This window comes from Brachionichthys hirsutus, chromosome 14, assembly GCF_040956055.1.
Source record: "Brachionichthys hirsutus isolate HB-005 chromosome 14, CSIRO-AGI_Bhir_v1, whole genome shotgun sequence".
NCBI classification, from domain to species: Eukaryota; Metazoa; Chordata; class Actinopteri; order Lophiiformes; family Brachionichthyidae; genus Brachionichthys; species Brachionichthys hirsutus.
In genome coordinates this window covers 11,339,974-11,367,937 of record NC_090910.1, presented here as the reverse complement: position 1 = coordinate 11,367,937, position 27,964 = coordinate 11,339,974, and the positions used below count along the sequence as shown (strand labels likewise).

At 52.7% G+C, this 27,964-nt stretch overlaps 3 protein-coding genes across 3 annotated transcripts; all 3 read right to left on the bottom strand.

The window, feature by feature from the left end:
* Nucleotides 1-178: 178 nt before the first annotated feature.
* On the bottom strand, nucleotides 179-1,506 carry otos (otospiralin). The gene is made up of 3 exons (XM_068747720.1): nucleotides 1,385-1,506; nucleotides 997-1,020; nucleotides 179-799 (listed from the first exon to the last, which is right to left on the bottom strand). Exons 1-3 carry the CDS (start codon nucleotides 1,440-1,442, stop codon nucleotides 612-614), a joined length of 270 nt encoding a protein of 89 aa, XP_068603821.1. The 5' UTR covers nucleotides 1,443-1,506; the 3' UTR covers nucleotides 179-611.
* A 1,187-nt stretch (nucleotides 1,507-2,693) lies between these two features.
* Nucleotides 2,694-3,620, bottom strand: apodb (apolipoprotein Db). Its single transcript, XM_068748036.1, has 4 exons — nucleotides 3,507-3,620; nucleotides 3,307-3,428; nucleotides 3,011-3,096; nucleotides 2,694-2,926 (listed from the first exon to the last, which is right to left on the bottom strand). Exons 1-4 carry the CDS (start codon nucleotides 3,618-3,620, stop codon nucleotides 2,694-2,696), a joined length of 555 nt encoding a protein of 184 aa, XP_068604137.1.
* A 1,640-nt stretch (nucleotides 3,621-5,260) lies between these two features.
* On the bottom strand, nucleotides 5,261-27,476 carry arhgap21a (Rho GTPase activating protein 21a). Its single transcript, XM_068747719.1, has 25 exons — nucleotides 27,165-27,476; nucleotides 24,293-24,481; nucleotides 22,800-22,821; nucleotides 18,490-18,582; nucleotides 17,868-17,946; nucleotides 17,364-17,418; nucleotides 16,022-16,045; nucleotides 13,507-15,265; nucleotides 12,034-12,159; nucleotides 11,851-11,953; nucleotides 11,725-11,761; nucleotides 11,460-11,579; nucleotides 11,027-11,326; nucleotides 10,881-10,945; nucleotides 10,659-10,807; nucleotides 10,436-10,584; nucleotides 10,192-10,350; nucleotides 10,027-10,105; nucleotides 9,869-9,942; nucleotides 9,689-9,778; nucleotides 9,465-9,590; nucleotides 9,349-9,390; nucleotides 9,136-9,241; nucleotides 7,721-7,752; nucleotides 5,261-6,850 (listed from the first exon to the last, which is right to left on the bottom strand). The coding sequence occupies exons 1-25, from the start codon at nucleotides 27,474-27,476 to the stop codon at nucleotides 5,426-5,428; spliced, it is 5,715 nt and encodes a 1,904-aa protein (XP_068603820.1). The 3' UTR covers nucleotides 5,261-5,425.
* Nucleotides 27,477-27,964: the final 488 nt, after the last annotated feature.

Sequence of the window (27,964 nt, the reverse complement as noted above, 5' to 3'; positions counted from 1 at the left end):
ACTTTTATTCCGAATGTTTCAGGAAAAAAATCATTACAATAAAAGTAACCATGGATTTATTTTAACACAAAATTGGGAGAAAAAAAAAATCAGATATTTTCTCATGTCAAATTAGAAATTATAGAATAAATACGTTTAAAGAAAGAAGCAAAATACAGTATATTTGAAATGTCTCTTTATTACATGTTTATTCTGACGTATGGAGATGCTATTTGGCTTGTCTGTCGCTAATCCAATGTAAACATATGTTTACGTAAATCCTTGGCCTTGAAAAAAGCCAGTAACTTCACGATTAACTAGAAGACAGAGAGTATAAGGATTTTATTTTCAAGTAAAGAGAAAAATAATATGAAATCATTCTGCAAACTTTACAATTCAGGATTTTTTTTATTTGCATCTCATTACATGAAGATGTTATTCTACATTCTGCAACAAAATATCTAAGCTCTCATTAAACTATTCGTTTTCTATGGCTATGCTATATGCTATGCTATAATTGCCATGCAGTAAATCTTTCTTTGCCTCCATTCGTTGTCTGTGTTTATTTATTTTCCTCCTAATTTCTCCGTTTTAAGTATTCACGTTCCCTTCGTATTTGAGCAGATCCCTTTTCAGTGTTCATGCCCCTCATTGGTCTCATATCCCAGAGTGTCTCCGAGATGCTGATGGGCGAAGAAGGTGCGGGCCATGTTGTTGATGTGGTTGTAGGCCCCGATGGATCTGAAGTATTCGATGTAGTTCCAGAAGTCAGAGGTGGAGTAGGGCCAGTAGGGAACCGCCGGCGGCTCGTCGTACGGCACTGGAAGACACACGGGCAGGAGGAAGAGGAGGATTCAGAGCCTGGGAGCAGCCAGCAAGATGTCAAGTTAGGTGAGGAAGCTTAAACTAGCAGGAAACATTTCATTTTAGGACGACAGAAGAAGTAGAATGAATGGAAAACTATCTGATGAAAATACGAAGGCATCTAAGAGGAGAAGTGTTCTTTTTATACTGCACCTCCTTCTGGGATGACTCTGGCCTCTGTGAGGAGAGAAAGAGAGAGAGAGAGAGAGAGAGAGAAAATGAACATTCCCAAGAATCCCAAATACAAAGAGGGGATTCAAGCGAGGGAACTGGGCTTTTCTCCCAGGAGATGGCAGATACCTGCTCCCTCCTCAAATATTATCGCTGACCATGCCAACACACCCACAGTCCAGTGCGTGAAGAATTCACCGCCGGACAGAGTCGTCTTTGTGCGTTCATGCAGTCATGAAAAACGAACGCTGTCCTGTGGATGCAGCCTCACGTCTGTGATATTAATACCCGACTCATACGTGGGACAATACAATGTCAGCTTCCATCACTGCTAAAGTATTCAGACTAAAGTTCGACATCGAAAACTCACCACTCGGATGATAAACAGCCGCAAGGCAGAGAACGGTGAAGCAGAGCAGCGCCTTCATCCTGAGGAAAACACTTGAGTTAAACCATCGTCCATCATTTTGCTACATAAATCAGGGACTAAGCTGCCGTCTAAAAGTAGGGCTATCGTCACGGTGACGTCAAACGGTGTCAAAATAACGGCGTTCAAATGACAGTTTACCTGTAAACGGTTCGGGAGCCGCTCAGAGTTGCTGCCGTTCATCGACTGGTCGACTGTGTCTGAGGAGGAGAGAGGACTAAGAGCCAGCGGACCGCCACACACACACACACACACACCCACACCTCCACACACACACCTCCACACACACACCTCTACACACCTCCACACACACACACTCACCTCCACACACACACACACACACACACACACCTCCACACACACACACACACACACCTCCACACACCTACACACACACACACCTCTACACACAGACACACACCTCCACACACACTCACACCTCCACACACACACACACACACCTCCACACACAGACAGACACACACACACCTCCACACACACTCACACCTCCACACACACACACACACACACCTCCACACACACACACACACACACCTCCACACACACACACCTCTACACACAGACACACACCTCCACACACACTCACACCTCCACACACACACACACACACCTCCACACACAGACACACACACACACACCTCCACACACACTCACACCTCCACACACACACACACACACCTCCACACACAGACACACACACACACACCTCCACACACACTCACACCTCCACACACACACACACACACACACAGTCCATCCCTGCTCTTTCCCTGGCTGCATATAATCTGGTTTTTTTTATCCCACTAATGATGGAGTCCATTTCTTCTCTCAGCTCATTGCTTACCTGATAAATAGGACGTAATCAATAACTTATTCTTCATGAACACGCCTTTGTTGCACGCAGAACTCATGTCGTGTTTCTGTCATCGCCACAAATTATGAACAGCGAGTCTCTGATGTTTCCCAAAAATCCCACTTTCTCATCCTTAATCCTACCGAGCAGCGAATAAAGGATTAAAATATTAAAAAGCCCGTTTTAAATGTCTGTAAATGTGTCTCGCAGCAGACTGAATATTTACAGGAGGATGGCGCTGGAAAAATCAAAGCCAGAAATTCAGTTTTTAGAATATACATTTTTATGAAATACAAACGGCAAAGACGATATTAAACGATGGAGCGCATCGTCTTCAGAGCCTTCGGGATGCTGCGGGTAATTCCAGAGTGGAGACCCCTACAAATCCTTGCAGCCCGTCTGATCCGTGGCCGTCATCGGGGACAGATCGATTCCCTCGTTGACCAGCAGCTCTTTGGCGTACTGCAAGGATTCTGCAGCCAGGAAGCGGGAGCGACTGAGGATCCAGGCGTATTCCACGTGGAATAGGTGGAGGACATCCGTGCAGGAGTAGACGACGGAATGGGTGTCGTAGTCGGTGGACAGAACCCAGTAGGGGTTGTAGGGGGTAACTGGGAGAGACGGGAGCTTTGTTAAAGCTAAGCTACAAGGGTTAGCTCCAGAGGAACCAGAGAGGAACCAGAGAGAAGACTTACAGTAGGAGAAGCTGACTCCCAGCTTGCCCGGGTTTCTCGGATCGAGGATCACCGCCGTCCCCTCCCCTCCCCTGGTTTTGTCTTTACTGAGAGACAAATGCATTTCAACGCCTAAGAACACCGTAGACGTAAATGGTGCGCGTGAAATGCTTTTATTTTGGAAACTGGCGAACTTTGGTCGGAGTGAGACGGATTGGGATTCTTTTCCAAGAAGAATCTCTGACGCTGAAAACGACGATTCGGTCGCATCAAAACAACAACAACAACAACAACAACAAAGGTCCCTCCGTACTCACTAGAACTGGAAGTTCCGCACCCCGATGGTTCCATCTTTCCGTAAGTCGTAGTTGGCCTCGATGCACTTCCCTCTCTCGAAGGAGGCGGGCAGCTTCTGGATCTCGTACCACCTCCCCAGGTACTGTGGAGAGAGGTCCGTGAGTTCTGCCCCATGGGGGGGGGGGGTCGCCACCCACGCCGTGTCTTTCTGCCTCTTTACCTGCTGAATGTCGAAGTTGGGCTGCGCCATGGGGGTCGGGCAGGGACCCCAGCGGTAGGTCTGCGCCCACGCCAGAGGGAGCAGGAGGAGCAGGAGGAGGAGATGGGGAGACATCCTGCCTCAGCGGAGGAGAGGAGAGGAGATCACGGAAGCTGGAATGAAGGAGTTCGTGTCAAAGTAACAAAGATGCAGGAAGGAAGGCCGGGGTTCGATGGAAGCATTTTCCCCGTCGCTGATGCGATCTTGTTCTTCACAAGCAGGAACTATTCAGGCCATCCTTCCCTTTTGTCTGGTCTAATGGATCAAATGTTGCTCCACCTGTTCTGCAGGTAGCAACTTCACAAAGAACCCCTCCCTGCTCCTCTCTTCAGATAAACAAGGTTAAAATCACCTGTAGTATATATATATATATGCACTGTATTAAGTTGTAGTTTTTAAATTCTACTTTACGACCGCAGAGGATAAAACAGAGAAAAATGGAACTTCCGCGGAAAACATTCAGTTTAAAATGAGCGTAAACGTCAAAGGCGTCTCACCTGAGCTGAGGAGGTGCAGCCGGAGGAGGTGCAGGAGGAGCAGCTCACCTTCTCCGGACGTTGACCTGAAGTGGACTGAGTCGCGCTCCACGGACGTCCGCACGACGTCACCCGACGGCACGCTGCAGCTCGTTAGGATCGTCATCACGCGCACATTCCCGCACCGACAATAGACACGCTGTGACGAGAGTTCAACGCGTTGTTGTTCAGGATCGAAACTTTTTATTTTCCCTGCATGTCCAGGATGTTAAGTTTTAAATTCCCTTTCAAATATCTAATGTTATAAAACTTTAAAATGAAATGTGTCACCATTTATTTTTCTTTGTAATGATTTATACATCCGTAAATAGGTTTTTCTGTCAAATTGAAACGCTGAAGTTAATTTTGGTGAAACTTAAAAGGGTTTATTGTTAAATATTAAATAAGGATGAATCCTGGCATTGAGGATAAATGTAATCTGAAACGGACGGATAACAATCAGACATTATGTATCGATTCTGTCCCCAAATAGCAGAGATTCATTCATGCAGAAAATAAATAGCTTCATTTGGTCTCTAAATGTTTCTCAGGTACAAAATAATGAGACTCAAAGATCTAATAAATGATTTATTTCCAGTGTTTATGAGGGAGGGGGTCGCACCTCTGTGCTTCTCATGTCCTAAGAGCCCATCAGACATAAAATGACAGATACAGAGGGCTGATAAAATACCAGGAAAGAACGGCAAACGGGAATCTCTGGAATGCATGAGGTTATTCTCTCGTTTGAAAAAGGTCATCCTGTCTGTAAAAAACGCTTAAAAAGAACAAACAAAGAGGCACTTTATTCTCTTTGAGATCAAAACAAACGTAGAACCGAACAACGTTTGCAAATAAAACTATTGTACCGAGTATTACGTACTCTAGAGTCAGCATCTCATCACTGCTCAAATCCTCCAGCTAATATCTGGCTGTGAAAACACAACCTCAGTACGCACACACACACACACACACGCACACACGCACACACACGCGCGCACGCACACACACGCACACACCGTTTCGGAGTGTTAATCCAAGGAGGGCGATACATTCTTAATAATCTCTCCTTAAAAAAAAGCCTTTTAATTCTTCTTTTATTGTCGGCCTTTTTAGTGCTGCCACAGCTAGCCCCGCCCACAATCCACTCATGCCCCGCTAGCCCCGCCCATCGACGTCATATTACATGCGAGGAAGTCCCCCCCCCCCCCCCCCACCATCCGTCCCAGTGTGGTGGAATTATAAACATCTCTTCAGCATTATTCCGGTAACAATGGCGGACGCAAGTATAAGTACTATACTATACACAAGTATGTACAGTAGATACATAAAGCGAGTATTGTGCAGTAACCCTTCGCTAAACGTCGTTCACAGGTACTGGTAGAACCGCGAGCGCACCACGTGCAGTTTGTGAGGGTGAGCGTCTGCGCCGAGGCCGCCGTTGACGTGCTCCCCCGATGGCGGCTGGGCTGCCGGGGGGGGCGGCGCCTCCTGGCCGTCGTCCTCGGCAACGGCTATGGGCGCGGCCTCGACGCTGGAATCGGAGCCTCTGCAGCGCTCTCTGGCGATCCAGTCGCCGATGGAGAAGTCCTGCGAGGAGCACCGGGGCTTGAGGCGGTCCAGAGCCGAGAGGTCGGCGGTCCGGCCCCCGCCGCCCCGCCCCCGCCAGTCGTTGATGACCGCCAGCGCCGCCAGGTCCCTCTGGCCGCCCATGGTGTGCCTCCGGCGGACGCTCTTCCTCTTCCCGCGCGTAAACATGTCGTCGGCGGACGAGCGGAACCTGGACTTGAGTCGTTCTGTGATCTTGAGGTGCCAGGCCGGTTCCGAGCGCTCCGACTCGCTGCTGCTGGACCGCCCCTTCTTCATCACCTCCAGGACGCGAGACAGACGCGTGTGAGACTCCGCCCTCCCCCCGCCGCCCCCCGCTGCCGCCTCCGCCGACGACTCGCCGTCCGTCTTCTGTCTTAGGGACCATTTCCTGGAGAGGGTGTCGCCTTCTATCATCTTGTGCGTTGGGAAGAGGCGGCGAGTTTCCAGTTTTGGCGTGGCGCTCCCCACGGCGGCGCCGCCGTCGCGTGCTTTGTTCTTCTCCGGCTCCTGCCTGGGGCGGGGCATCGACTGGCTGCTGCCCCCGCCTGGGGCAAAAACCGGGAAGTCACCTTCGCTGTCCGTCTCCGCGGGCCGTCCCTCGCTAATGAGCTCGCTGCGTTCGTCGTCCGCCTCCTCGCCGCCCTGCGGCTCCGGGCCGAGCGCGCCGGACTCCGCCCCGGTCAGGAACGTGAGGGAGGAGTTGGTGGAGTAGTCCGAAGTGATGGAGCTCACCTCCGCCCCGGCGGCCGCTCCTGATCCCGCTCCCGCGCTCCACTTCTCCGGCCTCGACCGCGGCACGGACGCTCCGGAGCTCATGGTCCCGAGGTCGGAGGCGCTTTCATCCAGCTGGGACGGAGGAGGCGGCGATGGCGAGGGCTCTCTGGGAGGAGCCTCCTCCTTCGGGATGAGGGAGTTTCTGTGCTCCTCGGCTTCGGGCGCGTTCTCTTTCCCCTCCTCCGCTCCTGAGGGCTGCTTCCCATCGGGACCGGGATGAGCCTCGCTCCGCACCTCCTCCCGGACGCCGTGGCGGTTCGGCCGCAGGCCGGGAATCTCCTTCTTGGTAAACACGGAATCCAGATCGTCATCCGAGCTGCTCGGCAGCGGCTTCTCCTTCGGCTTCTTTCTTTTGCGGCTAGCTGCAGCAAAGATGGAGGAGACGAGGAGCTCTCGGCTGTAATGGTCCCTCCCCGAGCCCCAGGAACCCTGTAGGGCGGAGACGGAGAGAGAGAGGAGAGAGGAGAGAGGAGAGAGGAGAGGAGAAAGGAGAGAAGAGAAAGGAGAGAGGAGAGAGGAGAAAGGAGAGGAGAGAGGAGAGAGGAGAGAAGAGAAAGGAGAGAGGAGAGAGGAGAGAGGAGAGAGGAGAAAGGAGAGAGGAGAGAGGAGAGAGGAGAGAGGAGAGAGGAGAAAGGAGAGAGGAGAGAGGAGAGAGGAGAAAGGAGAGAGGAGAGAGGAGAGAGGAGAGAGGAGAAAGGAGAGAGGAGAGGGGAGAGGAGAAAGGAGAGAAGAGAAAGGAGAGAGGAGAGAGGAGAGAGGAGAGAGGAGAAAGGAGAGAGGAGAGAGGAGAGAGGAGAGAGGAGAGAGGAGAGAGGAGAAAGGAGAGAGGAGAGAGGAGAAAGGAGAGAGGAGAGAGGAGAGAGGAGAGGAGAAAGGGAAGATGAGCGTTTCTAATACCGACGGTCCGGCAGGGAACGCATCAGTGAGCACGACGCTTAAACCTGTACTCCAGCTGCTCCTGTGAACCAGAGGAGGTGCACAGGGAGGAGCATGAGGAGGCGCATCATAATTAACAAGGAGCAAATGGTTTCCATGCCAGCCTTAAAGCAGGAGGAGCAGAAGCGTAAAGTGAAGCGTTCCTGCAGCTCTGTGAAAGCTGAATGGAATGCAGCCGAACAGCGATGAAGAACGGCGTCGTCTTCATCACGCCGCCTCGAGAGCAAGCAACCGGCTCGGCGGTGAGAGGTCGTTCAGAGGCAGCTCCTCCTTCACCTTTGACACGTTGGAAGTGATGTCAGCCCCCCCCCCTCACCTACCTCCCGTCATCGCTCATCCTGAGGCGTTAAAACGCACACTCACCTTTGATTTAGCCGAGTCACTAGTGGGTGAATCTGTTGATGGAAGAAAGAAAGAGAGAGAGAAAGAGAGAGAGAAGTTAGATGACTTTGAATGAAGAGGAGCGATGAAGAGGAGCAGGGATGAGGTGGAAGGAGGAACACGGGGCGACAGGCCATGCTTCACACAGGGACGGATGGATGAGCTCCATGTTACACTCAGCCCCCCCCCCCCCCCTCCAGGGCGCCCCTTAGTGACGCTGAGTGCAGCTACAGCAGCGGATCATGCGACACAAAGATGGCGACGGTGACGAGCGAACGGACGGGCGTGACTCCGAAAACGTCAAAGGCGGTCCGAGCCGGCCGGGTCCGATATCTGAGCTAGCGCTGGAGCTAGCAGGGATAAAAACGACGTTTCAATTTAGCTCGAGATGAATCCAAAGTTCTCACAAAAGGCTAGGTGAGATGACGTGAGTTGCCATGACAACAGTGATGACGGAGACAGCGATGGAAGAAAAACAAAACAAGACACAGAAGAAGGAGTGACGGGGGGGGGGGGTAACAGAGGGCTAGCTATCCATGAAGAGAGAGAGAACCTTCAACCTACCCTTTAGCTTCCCGCTCAACGAGTTAGTTTGTTTGTTTGTTTGTTTGTTTGTCGTGGCCGAGCCCCCTTTACACCCCTCACAGTACAGACGATGCACACTGACTGGCGGCGTCGGAACCGTACCGTGCTATCTCTCCCGTTGGCCAGCTTGCGAGAGACAGTGAGGAGAGACAGCGGAGCTTTCAGACAGTAGCACCGGCCCGCTAGGTACACTCTGAGGCACGCCGACAACGCCGGACGCCGTGCCGTACCGTGTAGCCGTAGCGTGTAGCCGTACCGTGTAGCCGTACCGTGTAGCCGTACCGTGTAGCCGCTTCGCTTCCCGCTTTAAAGCTTTTCTCTTTGGCGTTTCCTGCGCTTTAAAACAAAGGCGGGTTCCTGCAGACTAGGCAGCTACACCGCGGGCAACAATCCTCCTTCTTCCTACAGTTCCAGCTGCCCATCGCGGACATTATAGAGTCCATCAGTGTCATCATGGCGCGATAGGCTCCTCCCACTTGGCCTGTGTCAAGATCAGTATGTGTGAATGCTGGGAATGCCGTTAGGACACCCGACAGAGCCTCACTAGAGACAGGGGAATCAGAGGAGGCACATCTGCTCGTGACGTGGGAGAGAACGCGGCGTGTTAGCGTGACAGTAGGCGGGGTAAAGGGGGGGGGGGGGGGCAGCCCAGAACCAAGAGGAAATCTAAATCAGAGGGAGGAAGGGGTTTATTTACCGTTCTAAACATTGACCCCCCCCCCCCCAGCACTAATACCCGCATTTGGTTCAGCCAAAGAAGCAGGGGGGTGGGAGGGGAGGAAGCGGCGTTCGACCAGCGGCCCCGCCTTTACCTGATACGTCGCCCTGCGACGCGCCGGCGCGGCCGATGTTGGTGAGCAGGTGGTCGATGTTGGGGACGGGCTGGGACTCCACGGCGCTCTCCTCCAGGGACAGGGTCTGTCCAAAGACGCGACCCCCCCCCCCCCCCCCCACAGTTAAAAGCAGATTCACAAAGCAAAACTACCCCCACCATCGTGTGTGTAAAAAAAACAAGCTCCACCCACCACCGGATCGCCGTTTCCCGCCTCGGTGAAAAACCAATCGTACTGGGGACGAGAAAAGAGACGCGTCAGCGGAAGGATCTGGTTCCTGTCGGGGCGCTCCGAGGCCTGCTGCTCACGTTCTGAATGAGGGCCTCCACTATCCGGTACTGGTCCGGCATGTGGGTCACCATGTGGGTCATGTTGTCCTCGGTGGTGCGCACCAGGGTGGGGCCGAACACGATGGCCAGGTTCCTCGGCTCCATCTGGCGGGGGGGGGGGGGGGGGGGGGGGGAGAGAGGGGGTTTCCCCCCGGTTCGTTTGTCTGCTCCTCGTCTCAACCGATCCTCTGAATCAGTCCTACCTTGTTCTTCTCGGCGCTTTCAGCCACGGTTTTGAGATGAGCCGAGAGGAATTTGAGCGTTTCGTAATGGTGGTCGGGCAGCTCGCGGAGCTGAGCGGCGAACGGAGAATCAGAACGCAAAACGGCGGGACAAAAGCAGACGAGGCGAGAAATCAAAGGAGAAGTCGAGACCGTCCTCACCAGCCTCTTGAGCTCTTTCAGCCTCTCCACCGGGTCCTCGGTTCTGTTGGCCTCGATAAAGTCTCCGTACTTATCTGCGGACGAACTCGGTTGCGGTGAGCACGTTCCACCGCTAGGTGGCAGGCGCGAGCTTTAATAAAAAAAAAAAGGCGACCTACCGTTGGTGAAGAGCGGCTCGGGAAGTTTACGGAAGAAGGACTTGAGTAAGCTGCTGATCACGTTCAGGTCCCTCCATTTCTGGAGGAAAGGAAACAGAAACGTGACACAGACGCTGACATCACGACGGGGGACGGGGGACGGGGGGGGGGGACGGGGGGACGCACATCATCCAGGACGTCGATGCCACCCACGCCCTTGTTATTGAGCTCCTCCTGCAGGTTGGAGATGGCGGCGTTGTTGCCGGGGACCCTGTAGATGCCGGTGTACTCCAGCCCCCGCTCCTCCACCAGCTTGCAGCACACCTCCACGATCAGAGGGACAAACTAGGGGACAGAAGACAGGAGACGTTTACAGGACGCTTTTAACGCTTCTCTCTGGTGTTGCATCACAGATCCGCTCGGTGCCGACCTTGTTGCTCCGCGCCGGAGGACAGTCGTCCAGCCTCACGCCAAACGTGACCCCGGGAGACGGCTTCTTCTCGAAAGGCTTCCTCATCAGCCCCGGGATGCCCTTCCTCCACGCCCCCCTGTCCTTGTCCTTCGGGGGGCTGCTGTCCTCTTGGGTTTGAACACAGTTAGTTTAAAAAACGGTCGGCTCCCCTCCGCTGGCTGGAAGCGGCTTCGTTCCGTACCTCTGTGCACGCTCTTCCTCTCCTGCTCGGCTTTGGGCGAGTGAGGGCCGGTCGCTTTGGGGTCTCCTTTGCCCCCCAGCAGGGTGTGTCGGATGCCCAGCGACTGGCGCGGGGGTCTGGGGGACGGCTCCGTCTTGCCGCCTGTCGGGCTGGAAAGACGCGGATTGAGTTTTCCCAATCAGAGCTAAGAGTCGGCACCGCCCCCCCCCCCCCCCCACTTACCTCATGAAGGTGTTGTACTCTTTGATCTTCCTGCTGATGAGGTCATGGCTGATGACCACCGAGTTCTAAACAGAGAGACAGGAAGGAAGCGGGGGATGGCGGCGGTGCAACGGTCCCGTCTGGACCCTGAACCGGGTTCTCCTCACCTCCTCATCCGGGTTGCTGCTCTCCTGTATGACCCGGATCCAGGCCAGCATGTCCTCCCGGTCCTCGGCCTGGAGCAGGTACTCGCGGTCCGACGTGGTCAGCCGCAGCACGTTCTTGCGCTTGGTGTCGCTGTACGAGATGTCGATCAGGCAGGCGCCGATGCCGATCGGCAGGGGCTCGTCCGCCGTTTGGCAGCCGGCGTGGGCGTGTCCCTCCCGTTTGTCTTTGTAGAGGCAGAGGTAGCGGCCTCTCAGCACGCCGTACATCTGCTTCCAGGGGCGCACGCCGCCGCCGGCGCGCTGCGCGGGGAGACAGGAAGAGGGACGGTAAATGTTCCTATTGGTGGCGTCTCAATGCAACGAAACCCCCGGCGGTGGGAGGTCTCGGCGTAAAGGGGGCGGGTCACGGCGTGCGCGTGGAGCCAGCGGGCACCTTGCTCTTGTCGGCGTTGAGCTGCTTGAGATGCAGCAAGCCCTCCTTGGTGGCGTCGCAGAAGACGTACGACGAGGAATCCCTCCCGGATCCCGAATCGTCAGAGGAACGGTCGCCGGCCTGAGGCAGAGGAGGAAAGACGATGAAGGCAGCGATACACGTAAACAGCTGCCCCCCTGTGTTCCAGTTTGGGGTCACGCCCCCCCCTGGAATGAGGACAACACTTCAGGTGAGAACAGAACAGAGAAAAATAGGCCACGCCCACCTTCCTGCTACCTTTCAGACCAGGTATTAACGGCGTCCTGGAACGAGAAGAAGAAAAATACTTCAGCTCAAAGAGCCGAAAGGAGCTCCGTCAATGCGCCGGCTTGGCTCCGGTGACGTCGCGTACCCTCTGGCGCCCCCCCGGTAGTCGTCCAGGCCTTCGTCGTAGGACTTGGACCGCTCCGTTTTAGTACCAGGATCCGACTCGATGGTCGTGAGACAGAGCGAATCTGTTAAGAGACGGTCAAACGTTGAACGCGCTGCCCGCTGCCGTCGAGGCGTCCGATTGGCTGCTCCGACTCGGACGCACCTTGGCCGTGGGACAGCTGCCGCCGGATGAGCGGCGAGGGAGAAGCGGGGCCGGGCGCTCCAGATGTGGCGGCGGAGGCAGGAATGTGCGTGCTGTCCTGGTCGGTGCTCGGACTGGACGGTTCGTCTGGGGGGGGGGCAGAGGCGTTGTGGGTGCGGGGGCAGGAAAACATGGAGCGGACTCCGCCGGGAAGGCGCCGTCACCGCCGCAAATGAAATCCTCAGCCAGCCGGAGACGGCGTTCCCAAGCGGCCTGTAGACCGGCGCGCGCGTGTGTGTGTGTGTGTGCGTGTGTGTGTGTGTGTGTGCGTGTGTGTGTGTGTGCGTGTGTGCGTGTGCGTGTGTGCGTGTGCAGGTACACACCTTCTCTTTTAAAGCCGCACATAAAAGGCAGGCTCACATTTTGACATCGTCGCAAAGGTGTGTAAAAAGACATTTAGAGATGTTTAGAGCAAACACAGGATCTGAATCGTATCCACACCGGCAGCGATGGAATGTGGAACGGCACGCACGCACACACACACACACACACACAACTACAATAAATGATTGGTCTGATTGGTCGACGATGAGCTGATGCAAGGTTGCGTTCAAGCCCAGTTAGTCATGTGACATCGGCAAATGCATGAAGCTGTGATTGGAACGTTCTTGAGCAGATTATTTATCGGCGCATTCGAACCGGTCTGGGAGGAAAACAAGGACGAAAGAGGACAGGAAGTGCTTGTTCTTGTTCCCGGCACACAACGTTTGGTGGCTCTTAACGCACAACAGTCGTCCCACTTCCTCTTTTGAACCGGACCGTGAAATCGAATCGAAGCCGCTTGATGCTCTCATTCCGCTGTTGTGTCACAGTCCATTAAGACGGTCTTACATTTCCCCTGATGAACAACACTGGGGGGGAAACGAGCCGTTTCAGGGGGGCTGTGTTGAGTTGTGTGTGCGTGAGTGTGTGTGTGTGTGTGCGTGTGTGTGTGTGTGTGTGTGCGTGTGTGTGTGTGTGTGTGCGTGTGCGGGTTATGTTTCTGTGCAGCCCTCCTCACATACCAAGAGGATGTTACGCCACTTAAATGCGGCGTAACATCCGGCGTCGTGACGATAACTTCATCGTGTTCACGCGGTGCCGCGTGGAAACACAAAGTTTTGTTTTTAACTCGACACGGCGCCGTTCTTCCAGGCGGCGGCGTTCCCGGGATGCTTCCGGTCAGAGATGAGCACCGTGCCTGATGCTTTACAGTTTATCCAGCTAACCGGGTAAACAATGAAGGGAATCCATTTGAAATGCATTTGCCTTGTTTTTATTTATTTAATCTGGTCTCCACGGCAACGGAGGAGGTCAACGCAGATCTATTCATTAATGCAGAGGGAATCAAAGGCGCTGCTGATTGGCCAGAGCGTGGACTTTGAGGAGGGTTAACGCAGCTGAGAGTAGGCACTGCAGACAAAGATGTTGCTATGGAAACAGGAGAGGCCTTACCTATGAAGGGAATTGAATCCAGGGAGTCGTCCAGGTTGTTCGAGGCCGACTTATGGCGTGTGTCTCCGAGCCTTCTCAGGTGCCTCTCCCGACCGCTGTCATTGGACGTCCAGAACATCGCTCCGTCTGCAGAGCCCGCCTTCACCAACGGGGGCAGCCTCACGCCCCTCTGCTTGTCATTAGCAGCTGCCACACAGGACGGAGGACAAACGTGAGGCGGTCTGGAGTCTCTGTCCCTCCTCAGGACTACAACAGTCGCGTCCAGTCCTCCCACGCCCTCTGCAGAGCCGCCGTTCGTCCTGACGGGGATGCTTGTTTTTGGCTTTTGGGTTACGGCTCTGCTGCTGCTGCAGGAACCCGAAGGCGAGGCAACGAGTACGTTTTGCGAGCTCCTCTTTACCGACAGTTCAGACGAGGAAGCCGAGCAGGAGGAAGACTTGACTGCCAACGTGGAGTCCAACCTGCCGTCCGCTTTCAGACTGTCGGCTCGGCTCCTTAGCTGCAGGTGCAGCTGGTTGGCTCTTTGGTCTTGAGGAGGGCCTGTGGTTTTGGGGACGGCTAAGGCAGGAGAAGGGTCTGAGATGGACGCTTTGACAGGGATATGCGATGGTCTCACGATGACGCCGTCTTTGTGGGATAATCCACCTCCTCGTCCCTCCTCCTGCCCGGTGAGATGCCTGTTTAGTTTCGGTAAAGCTCTTACTTCTAGCCCTTCCTCTCCGGGGCACAGCAGCAACCTGTCCAAACCCGTTTTATCTCCTACAGTCGTCCCACCTGGTTCTCCGGGCTGCCTCCCCAGGTAGTCACAGGACTTTGCTCTAGGTTTGGAAACTCCCGTGGGGGTGGACAATGGCAGGGCATCCTCTGAAGTACTCCGAGAACAATTCCTGATTGGTATGGTCCTCTCTGTCCCGCCTGCGAGCCGTTCCTGGGAGGAGCTACGTAAAGGAGTCACCGCGGTGCCCTGACTGCCAGCATCCACCCCTCGGTCTGTGGAGGCGCTCCTCCATTTGATCTGGGAGCCCAGCGACGCTCTTGGGCCGGTGCAAGGAGGAGGCGGCGTGCGTTGCTGGGCGTAGGCAGAGCTGGAACTGGCCGCCGCACGCAAGCTGTCCAAACGCTCCTGGATGGTGCGGCAGCCATAGGTGTGCAGCCTCTTGGCGTCAATGTAGTCCTTATAGGTGGTGTAGTTCTTCCAGTCGATGTTCTGGCGTGGCGAGCGGTTAGCGGCGACGGGCTCCGGGGAGGCGGACGTGACGGAGGCCCGTACGGGGTAGATGGGGCTTGGTTGGGTCGGGGAGTAGACCGGGGCGTCTGCAGCACACGAGGAGGGGCGCTGGATTTGTGCACCTCCGGGTACGGAGGGTATAAGGGGTCTTGGTTTCGCTGAGCCCGAATCCGCTGAAGGGCTGTACCGGTTCTCCTCTGTCCTGTGGCTGGGTCCGGCCCGAGCCACCCGGGTCCCCTTTTCGACCGGATCGAGAGGCATGGCCGGCGTCCTCGCGTTCTCATTACGGACGCACGACGCCGTCTGCTGGGGTGGAGGAGACGGCGGGACGGGGATTTCCCCTCCCAGTCTCCCCGGACCCTGAGCCAGCTCTTTGGGGGTCTCGCTGGCCGTGGGGGGCTCTGATGTCCGAGCCGTCGCCGCAGCCTTCACTTCTATCCGAGGGTAGCAGATGGGAGGGGGTTCTGGGATGTCCTGTGCGTTTCCGCTGTAGGCCTCGTTTCCTTTGAGGTATGCATCCTGGGAATACGCCTGCAACAGATTACAGGGGATTATTAGCATCCCATCCAATGAAGGACGCGATGATAAGAGCTTCCTGTAGGGGTTGTGTGTAAGGGGGGGGGGGGGGGGCTCAACAGCTCCACAACAATGAGGCTGCATGCGGTTGAAAGTAGTAAAAGAATCTTTCCTGACTCGGTGTAATCTGACGAGATTATCAGCGAGAAAAGACTCACTGTCACCGAAGCAACGAAATAAACTTTCCCTGAATTAAACTTGAACTCCGGCAGGAGTCTGTCCCGTTCTGATCCCCTCGCGCCCCCCCCCCCCCACAGGGAAGGAGCAACCCCGAGCGGCACGCGGAACAATATTTCCTCATCCCCTTTGCAAAGCTCTTGAGCAAATGAAAGGGAGAGCGTTGCGGCGTTGGACTTTAATCGATAGCAGTCTACCTGAGGGGTCAGGTTACGATCCCACACGCTGGCGCCGGCGAGGTCGCCGCCTCCCTCGGGAGTCGCATGCAGTTAAAATCGAATCAAGCGATTCCGAGGACGGAACGTACAGAACTAACGTTTGAAGTCTGATATGCGACGAGTGAGAATTCTTTCAGCCTGTGATTCAGAAAGGTGCAAACATTTACCCACACAGTTTACACCATGCAAAGGAGGGGTGGGGGGGGGGGGTATTTGGGGAATTGGGTGCTTCCAGAATGCTACAGGTGTAAATAAAAGAATAAAACAGGAGGAACGTAATAGGAAAGGGATCAGTTAGTATCGTTTCCCTTCTTACCAGAGCAGTGATGTCCCTGGAGAACTGGAGTCCACGGATTAGAGGAGAGAAAATGGGAATAAAGAGAAATAAAGTGGTGAGCAGAGAGGAAAGGCACCGCCTGAGGAAGACGAGGCATCACGAGCAGAGTCGTGAGGAAGAATGAGGAGGAAAGCTGCTCCTCCACGCTACTCCCTCGACTTCCCTTTCCATCACTCTCACCTGCCCACCGAGGGAACCGCCCCCCTCCCTATCTACGAGCTCCTTTTCCCGGAATCCAAGCCCAGCCCTGATCCGTCACGCGTTTCTTACAAGACGCTGAGCTGAGCGGCTCCTGTAAATAGAGATCTGAGAGGAGTCAGCTGACTGCAGCTGACTCCTCTCCCCGACGGCGAGCGGGCTGGACGCCTCCCAGGACGACAAAGCCGGCAAAACAGCAGCGCGTTTACTAACACTCTCACCTTCGCTCCCATCTGCACTCATCAGAGCTGAACACGTGGAGCATATTATCTCTGTGTGTGTTTATTTTAATCAACTAAATGACGTGAAAAGAGAAACGCACGTTTTCTTTCTGCACCTCCGGGTTCATCGAGAATAAAGCGAGAGTTAAACTCCAGTCGGAGAACAAAGACGTGAGAACGCGCTGAATTGAATCTTGCTTCATGACGCCCCCCCGGGGGACAGAACCAGTTCCTTCCTTTCGGTCCTGGACTCCATCCACAACTCTCCGGTTCTGTGGGTTTTGGTTACACTACCGAGTTATGTGTGGAATTTAGGAGAACGGTGGGAGCTGACTCGGTTCTTTTGCTCCGAGACAGAACTTCACAAAGTAACTTGTGACTGTGTGTGTGTGTGTGTGTGTGTGTGTGTGTGTGTGTGTGTGTGTGTGTGACTGTGACCGATGGGCGTGGGCTGGCTGCTCGCATCACGGATGTGAAGACAGGGTGTGGAGCTTTCGCTCAAAGTCCACCAACGCGCCCCAATCAAAGCGACTGATGATAGAAACCACAACAGCATCACAGGACGTCCCTGGAGCTGGTCAACCCCGCCCCTTCCTGGCCGCGGGACTCACCTTTGAGACGGATATGGGTTTTATGTTTCACGCACTGCAGACAGGATGTGTCTAAAGTGATCTCGTAAACGATCTTATCTCGCACTGAGCGAGCATTCTTGAATGGGAAAATGTAATATTACACAATTGATTATATCATTATCATCAGTCAAATGTAACTCTGATCACTAATCACAGGATCATTGATAATAAGTAGCTTCAACAAAGGATATGATCTGTAATTCAGACCACAAATGATCACAGATATCTGAACGTGGTTCGCTTCGGTTCGATTTAAGAACAGAGTCTTACCAGCTGCAGAATGTCCTCGTCCTTCGGCATGACGCAGAGTTCCAGCGAGGCATCGCTGAGGAACAGAGAATGACACAATGTAACACAGCGCTGTCAATATAACTTTCAAAGCTATAATAAGCCATTTCTGCCACTAGGGGGCTCCCAGTAAGATCCCCCCCCCCCCCCCCCCATTTTTTTTACTAAACCTAACTTACAAAAACAAATCCCGGGAGCGACTGAGGGACGAGTTCCAGCAGCCTCGTATCCGTCCCTCCCAGAACATGGCGGTCGTGTGCATCGTCCCCGTTTCAGGGACATTTACCTCTTTCCTCTCCCTCGACCGGTTTCATCTGAAACGGTGGACGCGGTTTGATTTAAATGTTTTACGCTGGCTCAGCCTGGGTGGTTCGGGCTGGCAGTGACGGGATTGGACTGAAACTAGCGGCGTGACTCAGTCGGCTTCCTGCTCTGCACGCTTCCCTGAAGATGAATCAGAGGAGAAGCCGATGAAGCTGATCTTACCTGTTCTGGATCAAGGCTATGACTTGAGAGTAGGTCTTCCCGATGATGCTCTCTCCATTCACCTTCACTATCCGGTCCCCTGCATAGAATCAGACGCTCCAGTAAGAAAGAATCTCAGTAAAGCGCTTTATAGAGAGAAACCACGTAGTTGTAGGGAACGCTGTCCACTGCCGGATCAAAGGAGATGCTTTCAGGGGCCTCGTTTCCTATAACGCAGTGTGACCTGGTAATAACGCTGACCTCATAAAGCATCAGCCGTCATTTCAGGGAAATCTACCTTTCTGCCAAGAAGGGAGTCGATTCAATCATTGTTTTTATCACGACCGGTTAAATTGGAGATGATTCATGGATGAATGAGAGGAAAAAAAGGGAAAAAAAAGAAACCCAGAGCGGGAATCTGGGGAATGTCGAAATAACAAAGAACATGTTACACTTTGCTCAACCTCCCACAAAGGGGGCCATCTGCTATTTGGCAACTCAAATCTCTTTTTTGGCCTGGCGGGCTACAGAACAAACGGCGTGAAACGGCACTTAGAGGTCAGATGTGAGTTAAGCGTGCGACCTCCCAGCTATCAGGGGCGCCATGTTTTCTTTGGAGATTGCACGTGCGGGTTTGCATTACCTGTACAGAGTCCAGCTCCGTGGGCAGGGCCTCCCTCCTTCACCTGTTTGACAAAAATGGTGTCCATGGGCTCTAGACGGTTCCTCTGTCTCCCTGGCAACGAGAGAGAGAGACAGAACTAGGACACACTGCAGCGACAATGTAGCATCACTGCACATACTTTCTGCACATGTATTGTTTTGGTTTGAATATTACAGAGGAACGTTTTTTTTCCTTCTCGCTCAAGGAACGCAAACGCCAAAAACAACAAGCGAAATAAAGACAGGACTTTCTGCAAGATGGCGACTACAAGGAAACAGCTCCGTTGTCCATAAAAGGCTGAAACCCGACTGCAACCGTTTTTAGAAGTCATTCATTCACAACACCGATATTTGCTGCTCTCCTTCATCTGGCTTTATAGTAAATAGACTACCTTTCGGACTGTCGCATGCACACATGCACGCATGCACGCATGCACGTATGACCCGGTGCAGCTGCCTATCGGGGGCTCAGTCCTCTGCTTCTGATCTGACAGTATGACAGGAAGCTGGATGTGTCTCGCACACGCTCTGCTGACTCCCTCCTGTGGCTGAGGAGATTACTGCAGTCTATTTAACGCGACGTACCAGACAACACCGTTACGAGACGAATATGTTGCTGCTTGCAAAGCTTCTGTTGAATCGGTAGAGCAGCAGAAAGTTTCACAAAGTTTCTGTGACAAAAATAAACCAGCAGGATGCGGCGAGAACACGACGATGCGTCGTCGAACTAAACGCACGTGCGTTTACGTCTATTCCAAGAACAAGTTGAGACCGAAACGTGTCAAGTATGAAAATGTTTTTGTATGTGGTGTTGTTGTCCCCCCCCGAAACCCCTTTAATGATTCAGAGATGAACAAACAGATAACACGGCCCATTTTGACTTAACAGACAAGAAACAAGATAATTAAATATCATCTAATCTGACACACACCTGCAAGCTTGTTTTTCATCCAGTAGGAGGCAGCGTAGTTCACCTAACCGCTCCTCTTCCTCACTGAGGAACAGCGTACCATAATGATGGGCACCGCTACCGACAGCATGATAAATGTCAGCGCGTCTTCATAACTCAATGTATGATGTGACTGATCTGAGGTCAGACGCCATCGACCGTGACCCCGCCCAGCGCCAAGCCCATCTCAGCGAGCTGCAGCTCTGTTTCCAGCTGGATGAACGGGATTAAACGCAGAAATCTAAAGCTTTGGATATTCGTTAAGCTCCCAAATGTCTTACCAAAAGCACAAAACTACTGTTGGGGTTAATGAAACGCATCGGCGTGCCTCAAAACGACTCGGGTTGGACCAAAACACAGAGGCTGGGCGGCTGACGCAGGTCTTTGCGTTGCGTGACATTTAACACGTCAACACTATTTAATATAGCATTAAGTAGTAGCTGAAGTAGTAATCCGCACATAAACGTTGTTCAGGTCGGATCTGAATTTATTTATGCTGCAGATCTGAGATCCTGAAATAACTGGAAACAAATGTGCCTCATTAAAGTTGTTGAATGTAAACACGACAGACGTTAAAAATGTAGAGTTACAAGCAGCTCCGGAACGCGACTTTATTCTCAAAGGTCAGTTTTATCTAAAATCTATCTGCGTCTCTGGGCTCTGGTTCTGGACGTGGGCCCTGCTGTGCCGGCCGGCTACCTGCCCCCCCCCCCCCCCGCTGCTCCGGGTTGGATAGCGTTCCCCTTAAGGCTGGGGCTGCTGCCCGCTCACTGCATTAACCCCGCTAGGACACTGCTAGCGTCTCTCTAGCGTACAGCCATACAAGAATGCGAGACGTAAAAATCTGCATGCAGGTGCTCCTCGTCTTCGTCACCCTGACACCGAGCAGAGGAGGCGTTTCCCCTCAACTTTCCCAACACTTCAAACACCGAGGAGGAGGAGGAGGAGGAAGATGCCATGCGTTTAGATGGCTATCTGTCTCCTCCAGCAGAGAAAGAGTCATGTGATCTCTGCAAAGTGTATTCATTCACAGTGCAGGAAGGTCAAAGCACAAGTACACTTTACATAAATACATAAAGCAGGGGGGGTTGATTCAGAAACGTCCGCTCGGCGTAACGAGGCTGCTTGAAGACAGCCGATGAAGCCAGCGTGAAAATAAACACCGCAATTCTGTCCGCTGCGTCTCCCTTTCCCATGAAGGACTCGGCATATTTATACACAAACGAGTCCAAGTACAACTCCGCTCTGAAAGCCGAAACTCTGCCAAAACACCTGCAACAGCCCGGCGCTGACCTCCATGAATAACTCGGCAAACCCACATCCTCCGAAGTCGTGTTTACGAGACTCTCCGGTGGAGCAACGACTTCGTTTTACTAATCGCTCGGAATGCGCTGCACCTCCGGGCGTTACCTGGGCTCGCACCCGACACACCGCACCAAGGTGCAAAGTGCACCGCGCACACCCGTCACACCGGACTCATGAGGTCTGACAGCTTCCATGTGGGCGGGGGCAACGCCACAACAAATGTGCTGTCGGCCTGACAAACGCTCAAGATAAGTCTCAAACAAGACGATGCAACAAAAGTCAAACCAGAGAGGAAGAAGAAAGGGAAGAGAAAGAGAGAGAGAGAGAGAGAAAAAGGGTCTGGAAGTCTTTGGATACAGTTTTGTCCAGGAAGGTGGGGCATTAAGAAGCCCACTGGAGAATAGCGGGGAATTTTGTTTGCCTGTGCTGCGTTATGTTCCTCCTGCAGACTTCGTGGGAATGGAGGGAAAACAAGGCTGTGTGCTTCAACGGGACACTGGTTGTGTTGCTTCTCGTTTAATCGTAACACAACGCTTCAAAAACCTGCTGAAACACGCAGCCGAAGAGACACACAGGAAAAGGGAGTGACAGACAGATAGAAAGAGGGCTGGAGGGAAGAAGAGAGGAAATGAGATAGGAGAGGAAGATTTGGGATAACAGCCGCTTGGCATGTCGACAAGTGCTGCGAAAGGAAATAAACACATCCGTATCATTCCACCCGTCTCTGACCGTCCAGTGTGCGCCGACGTTCTGCGCGTTGGTGTGTGTGTGTGTGTGTGTGTGTGTGTGTGTGTGTGTGCGTCCTTGAAGCGAGGCTCGGCCCGGTCGGCGTGTGGTCAGCGGGACACCCACCCTCACCGGACACCGCAGTCAGGAAAACGAGCCGCTATGGAGGCTGCAGCCAACATCACAGGCGCACTCAGACGACATCCAAATACTCACGCACAGGGAACATGTGTGTGTGTGTGTGTGTGTGTGTGTGTGTGTGCGTGAGGCGTGGTAGGTGAGCAGTAAGAAATGACAAATGTCAAACAGAGAAAAAAGTCTAGCACTTCAAATTGGCCTCGTTATTGCAAAAAAAACGACACGTCTATCCGCCGAGGGAAAGATCAAAGGCTTCACAGCCGCTACTAAACGGACCGTCATTGTTTAGGCAGCCACTGTTTCCAGTCTGCCGCGCCGCTGCGGCGTGACCCGGATCATTCGGCTCAGACAAGCTGTAAAGTTCGATCTTTAACCTTTAACCCCCATTTCGGTTTTAAACACGGAGTCAAACTTTGCTCCAACAATGTCTAACGAGGACTTTTCCCCGATCCCGTGAACTTAAAGGAAGAAACTTGGACAATATTTAGAGTGAAAAATCGTTGAAAAGTGAAAGTCAAATCACAATATTTCATGAATATTCTGAGCCATTTCATGAAGGGAACGGCTCAGCTGTGTTTGGAGGCCCGTGTGGAATAAGGCGCTCGGATGTGGAGGGCTTTAAGTGTGGGGAGGGGCCAGCGTGAGGAATGTGGCATCCGGATCCAAGAGGGATGACGAGGGACACTGCCTGGAATCTTGTAATTTCCCGTCGGAGGAGTCGGAATTACAGCGAAAGTGCCGCGTTCACCCTTTCACGTTCTCCGTTAACCCTTTCACGTTCTCCGGTTCACCCTTTCACGTTCTCCGTTCACCCTTTCACGTTCTCCAGTTCACCCTTTCACGTTCTCCGTTCACCCTTTCACGTTCTCCGTTCACCCTTTCACGTTCTCCGGTTCACCCTTTCACCTGGATTCTTACGGGCTGTGCGCGCTCGGCATTCCTACGCTTTGAGGAATGCTTCTGACGCAGCGCTGCAGAGCGAACCTCCAGCGAACCGGCTGCAGGCGTGAGCAGAACACTGAGGGACCGGAGGGATGAGCCGGACGCTCGGAGGAATGCAGCGCTGACTGCAACGCCTTTAACACCGTTTAATGGCTTCTGTGACATCATCAATGCCACGTCTGACATCACAGATCACAGAGAAACGAAAGGAGACGCTTTCTGGCACTCACCTCGGCTGCCATTTTCTTCATCCTGGAAGAAAGACAGAAGATAATCGTTTACTTTATGATTTAACGTCATTCATTCATCTTCCGGACCGGTTTGTCGCGGGTCATGCTGGAGCCTATCTGCTGTCAGGGGCGGGGCACACCCTGGACGAGCCGCCAGCTCATCTTCAGGGCCACACCGAGACACACACGTGCCTTTGGTGGTGGGAGGAAGCCGGAGAACCCGGAGAGAACCCACGCAGACACGGGGAGAACATGAAAACTCCTCACAGAAAGGTCGCAAGTCGGATTCAAACCTGTGACCTTCTTGCTGCGAGGCAATAGCGCTAACCACTGCGCCACCGTGCCACCCCAACAGATTTCTCTTGTTGAGTTGCGCTCAGGAAATGGAGCCACGTTTGTGTTTATTTATTTTACTTAACACGTAAAACTTTAATTCCCTCCGAGCCTTGGGTAAAATCCAACCCATTAATCCACCTTTCGCTTCCAAGGCTTTCCTTAAGAGGGTTTGCTCCCCCCCCCCCCACTCGAGTTAAGCCAAATATCCTTAAACTGCAATTAATCAAGAATCAAATCAAGACCTAAGAAGTGATTACTATAAAATGAGATGAGCATACAAGGATTCAGACATTTTGGTACCCGCCCCCTTCTGGGTTTGGATGATGTAATGGGACACCCGGTTAGAATAAACGATTGAATGTTTCACACACTCGTAATACGGGTTTGTCACTAAAGTCTGACGATCCAGCGTTTCTTTCAACATCCAAACCAAAGCCAAACGCCAGAAACACGAAGCACCGAGCACGACTTTGTAGGAAATCCTGAAGAGGCTGTCAAAACACACTTCAGTGAAAAGTAAACCCAATTTATGCTGAATTATCATGAGAAAACGGATCCTCATAGCCCGGAGGCCGCGATAAGGCTGCAGAGAGCCCCGTCCTATTTACCCAAAGCCCTACAAAGGTTCAGTTTATCCTGATGCTAACTAGACGACTGTTATAATCTGAGATTATATTAACAACCTCGGGAATCCAGGGATTCAGTCAAAGTGATCACATCTTTTAAACAAAAAACACTTGATAATGTTGAAACGGGGAACGCATTCGCAGAGAAGTGTGTTTGCAAGACAGTCGATGAGGTAAGGCATTTCAGTGCCAAATTTCTACTCCATAAACTATATCTAATAATCCAGGGTTACTTTCTGGAACAGCTGAAAACAAATGTCCTGTGTCTTAAGTTTATTTCACCTGTCTTTAATATCGGGTCTCTTTTAGCAAAGCCGGTTACGATAGTGTCTTCCTTAAGTCCCCCTGTTGGCCTCCAGGCCTTACGTCACTCGATTCAACAAAACTTTATTTACTTTGGAGATGTCATGAGATTTTATTTTCCGAGAAGTCAGAATTTATGGTTTATTTTGAAAATCCCGCAGCGCTAAAAATCGCCCTGGACAGAATCGGCGTTGGGTGGTTCTGGTACACGCAGCTCTGCTCTCTCACCTTCAGCGAGTTGTGGACGGCGGACTCGGGCGGATAGACGATGAAATGCCGCAGCGTGAAGCCGAAGCCCTGGGAGGTTCTACGCAGGCGGAGCGTCTTGGGACCCGGCCAGGAGAAGGGCTCCTCCTCCGGGCCGGGAGAGGGCGTGGCCGATGCCTCGCTTTGACCGCCGCCATCTTTCTGCTTGGCCTGAGAGAGAAGAAGAACAAACATGGCTATTTTTCTTTCTTGTCAGATGAGAAGATTGATACCAGCCTCACGTCTGTGTGATAAACAGAATCACTTCAACCTCTTTAAAAATAAACGCACGCGACGCCATTTACGTCATTCCTGACGGCCGAGGAAAGAAAAGCGTTTTCACAGATGAAGGAACACGTTTAATAATCAACTAAAAGTGATCCATCAGCGTTATCAGTCCAGTCCCGTCGACTGTAATCTGCAAACAGGATGTTTAGGAATATTGGGGTCGTGTCTCACCTGCGACCGAGCATCAAACCCACAGCTTCAGTTACACCTAAAGGCTGGTAATATAATCACAGCCAGATAATTGCCTTTCTAAATCCACTCCAATCACCCATGTCCATTCTGACATCGCTGGTCCATCGTGAGAAGGCGCCCATGAACTACTTCCTGGACTCCTCGGGATCAGATTCACGTACATTAAAAGTCGGGCGGGAAACATATTCCCAGGCCCATCAACGCTTGAACAGAAATGATCCCCCCCCAGCTGCAAGCGGACCTGCCCAAATGAAGACACCAGGGCAGTCGGGGTTTGGACGCACGCAGAGCATGCACACCAGCAAATCTAGAGAGAAAACAATCTGCAGAAGCGCAGCTGAAACCTGTTAGAATGCTTCAAATCGTTCCGTTTCTCAGTCGTGGTTCAGGTCAGCGATCCCAATTTCTTTCGACAGAACCGCGGTTGTCATTTAAACCACATTTACGCTGCCCAGAGCTCCACACAAACATACATATGGCTTTAGTCATTGGACATTTGGGGCTTAGCGTGGCTGTTTGGCGTGTTTGCATGATGACAGACTGATCTTCTCTATTCCTACTGGGACGAACACACAGGGTAAAAAAACCAACAACCTTTACATGCTGACAGCTCTCAGCTCGCACAACTTTGCGTTCACGTCGACACACACAACACGACACATGTTCGACATCAGATTTGATGGGCCTGCAGAGACAGCCGACCTCAGACGAAACGCACAGAGATGCATGGACTCAAACGGAGAAAGCCTGGGCGGGCGAACATTTGACCTGATCTCCATGAAGAGTGGTTGAAACCACCAATCTCATTGATTCATGGAGGAAAATGATCTACCGACTGATCAATGCCTCATCAGTCTTGTCCGTTCAATACTCGGCCAACAGCCGGCAGCGATTCGGTCGATCAGAAAGTACAAGACATTTGTTTTATTATGGAAAAACGCAAACAGATAAGGCAATAACTCATTGTGAAGATACTTTCATTTTATTTTTGAAAACTCTGCAGTAGAAACGAACGCCACATTCAGTCATGGCTCCTCCATCTTGATCGTTCACTCAGAAACACTCTGACCTCTCCTGCTGCTCCGATCTGCTCCAGGAGTCAGACTCCTGTCACATCCATCACCAGAGGAACGATGGACGCCGGATCGCTGCACCGCAGGCGGTGTGTTAGCGGTTCCTGCTAATACTACCATAGCGACTCGGGGGGGGTACGAGAGCTTGCCAAGTCTTTCAGCCCCGGTTCAGATCACTCCACAGGCTCTTCTCCTACCAAAATACATCTGAGGTGTGGGTCCAAAACAAAGATATTCTCCCCAGTCGTCCTTCTTTGGCTCCTCTATCCGCGCCTCTCCGCCGCCTGCCTGGGAGCAGCCGATGTAGGGCCCTCTGGAGAGTGGGATGGGTGCTGACTTCACGGCGTGACTGGTGAAATCACCGCCGGTACCCAACGGAGCTGGAAACGAGCCACGGTCCCTGATGCAGCCGAACGCTCAGCGCGGCTCTTTGTTTTAACGCGGGATGAGGTAATAGATACGTCATTTTAGTTTAAATGCCTCGCGGGGTCGCCATAAATATATAACGCTGAATTATGCAGTATTTATGCAATCTGTTCATCATAACGGCCTCCATGAGGAGCAGGCTGAGGCTTCCAACTGCGGGCCGAAAGGATGGAGCGTCTTCGTGTACGTCTTCCTCCTTCACATGAGGAATGTGAACGGCATTAGTTGTTGATTCAGCTTTTCTCCACAGCACCTCTTTTTTGTTTTGTTTCATGAGTCACGCCTGACTCACGGTTCTACCTCTCCCAGTCTCCCGCTGCATTTTATTTCCAAACTCTTCTCCCTAAGTGACCGCAGACCTCAGCATTAGTCACCCTGATCCACGTTACCGTCGGAAAATACGCCTTCGGGACTCCACTTTAGGACTTTCCTGAAAATTACTTAATTTGATTAACCTCCAGTCATATCTACACAAAAAATAAGGTCTATTGGAATCTTTTTGACATTGCATGAAACTGAGATATATGCACAGAGTGAGAGAGAGAGAGAACGTACGTATTCCTCTGAAACTACCAAACAAAACCCGCACAGACGGTACCGGTAAGTGAAACTGGACTTCCCTGCCTCTGCAGAGCGCAGGATGACGCACGCTAAATTCCTCAGACGGCAGCACAAAGTGGAGCCACCCCTAACCTCTCGTCCCTTCAAAAGCACTTCCTCTGTAAAGCCCTGCCAGATACTGATATCGCTTTATCACACATTTCAGCAAGTCAGGGTTTCCTTTACGCTGTAACACGACGTCCCTCGGACCCCCCCCCCCCCCCTCGAGCTCTCCAATCACCATGATCACCATTATCATGCACGACGGCCCTCACCCTTGAGCGGACGCAGTTCTTCTTCGAGGCTTCCCTGAGCCGAGCCCAAGAGATGCTGCGATTGGGACTGGTGAGCCCCAGTTCCACCTCTCCCCAGTAGGCTCTGGCCAGAAGCTGGAACCAAAGGCAGTATGGTTCCGACAGACAGCCATCCACCCCGGCCAGCCGAGCCCAGGGACAACCTCCAGGGGATGGCGACGGGGAAAGAGCGCAGCAGCCTTCAGCATCCGCATCCGCATCCCGCAGCGCCGGGCGATCCTTCAGAGGAACCGGCTTACGGCCTGGGGGGAGCCCGTTCTTCTGGGCCAGCATGGCATCGCCAAACTCAGGTGGTGAAAGCAAACTATCCTCAAAAGTGGGCCCTTTTTGTTCCACTTTTCTTTTAGACGGCCTACTGGAAGTTCCCGCCGGAGTCCATGTCGCACCTTGCTCGGTTCTGTCGGATCCGGACTCAGGCTGGGGAAACGGGCTTGTTCCGCAGGGCGTCCCGCACACACATGATGTTTCCACTTAGCCGAGGGGACGAGTGCGCTGCAGAGAGTCCAGACCGACTGACTAACACCCACCCACTCAGCACACACACATCAGGCGGCGTGGAGTGAATTCTCCTCCTTCCTCAACTCCACCATCCCTCTCTCTCTCTCTCTCTCTCTCTCTCACCTCTCCCGATGCTTTTTAAAGTTTAATTCCTCTGACAGGCGCATTCTTAAAGGCCCCCGCGTGCTAAGGCTTATAAATAAGTCAGTGCGACAAATGAAAGAAGACAAGATGCAGAGCATTCAGGACGTTTTTAAAGAAGC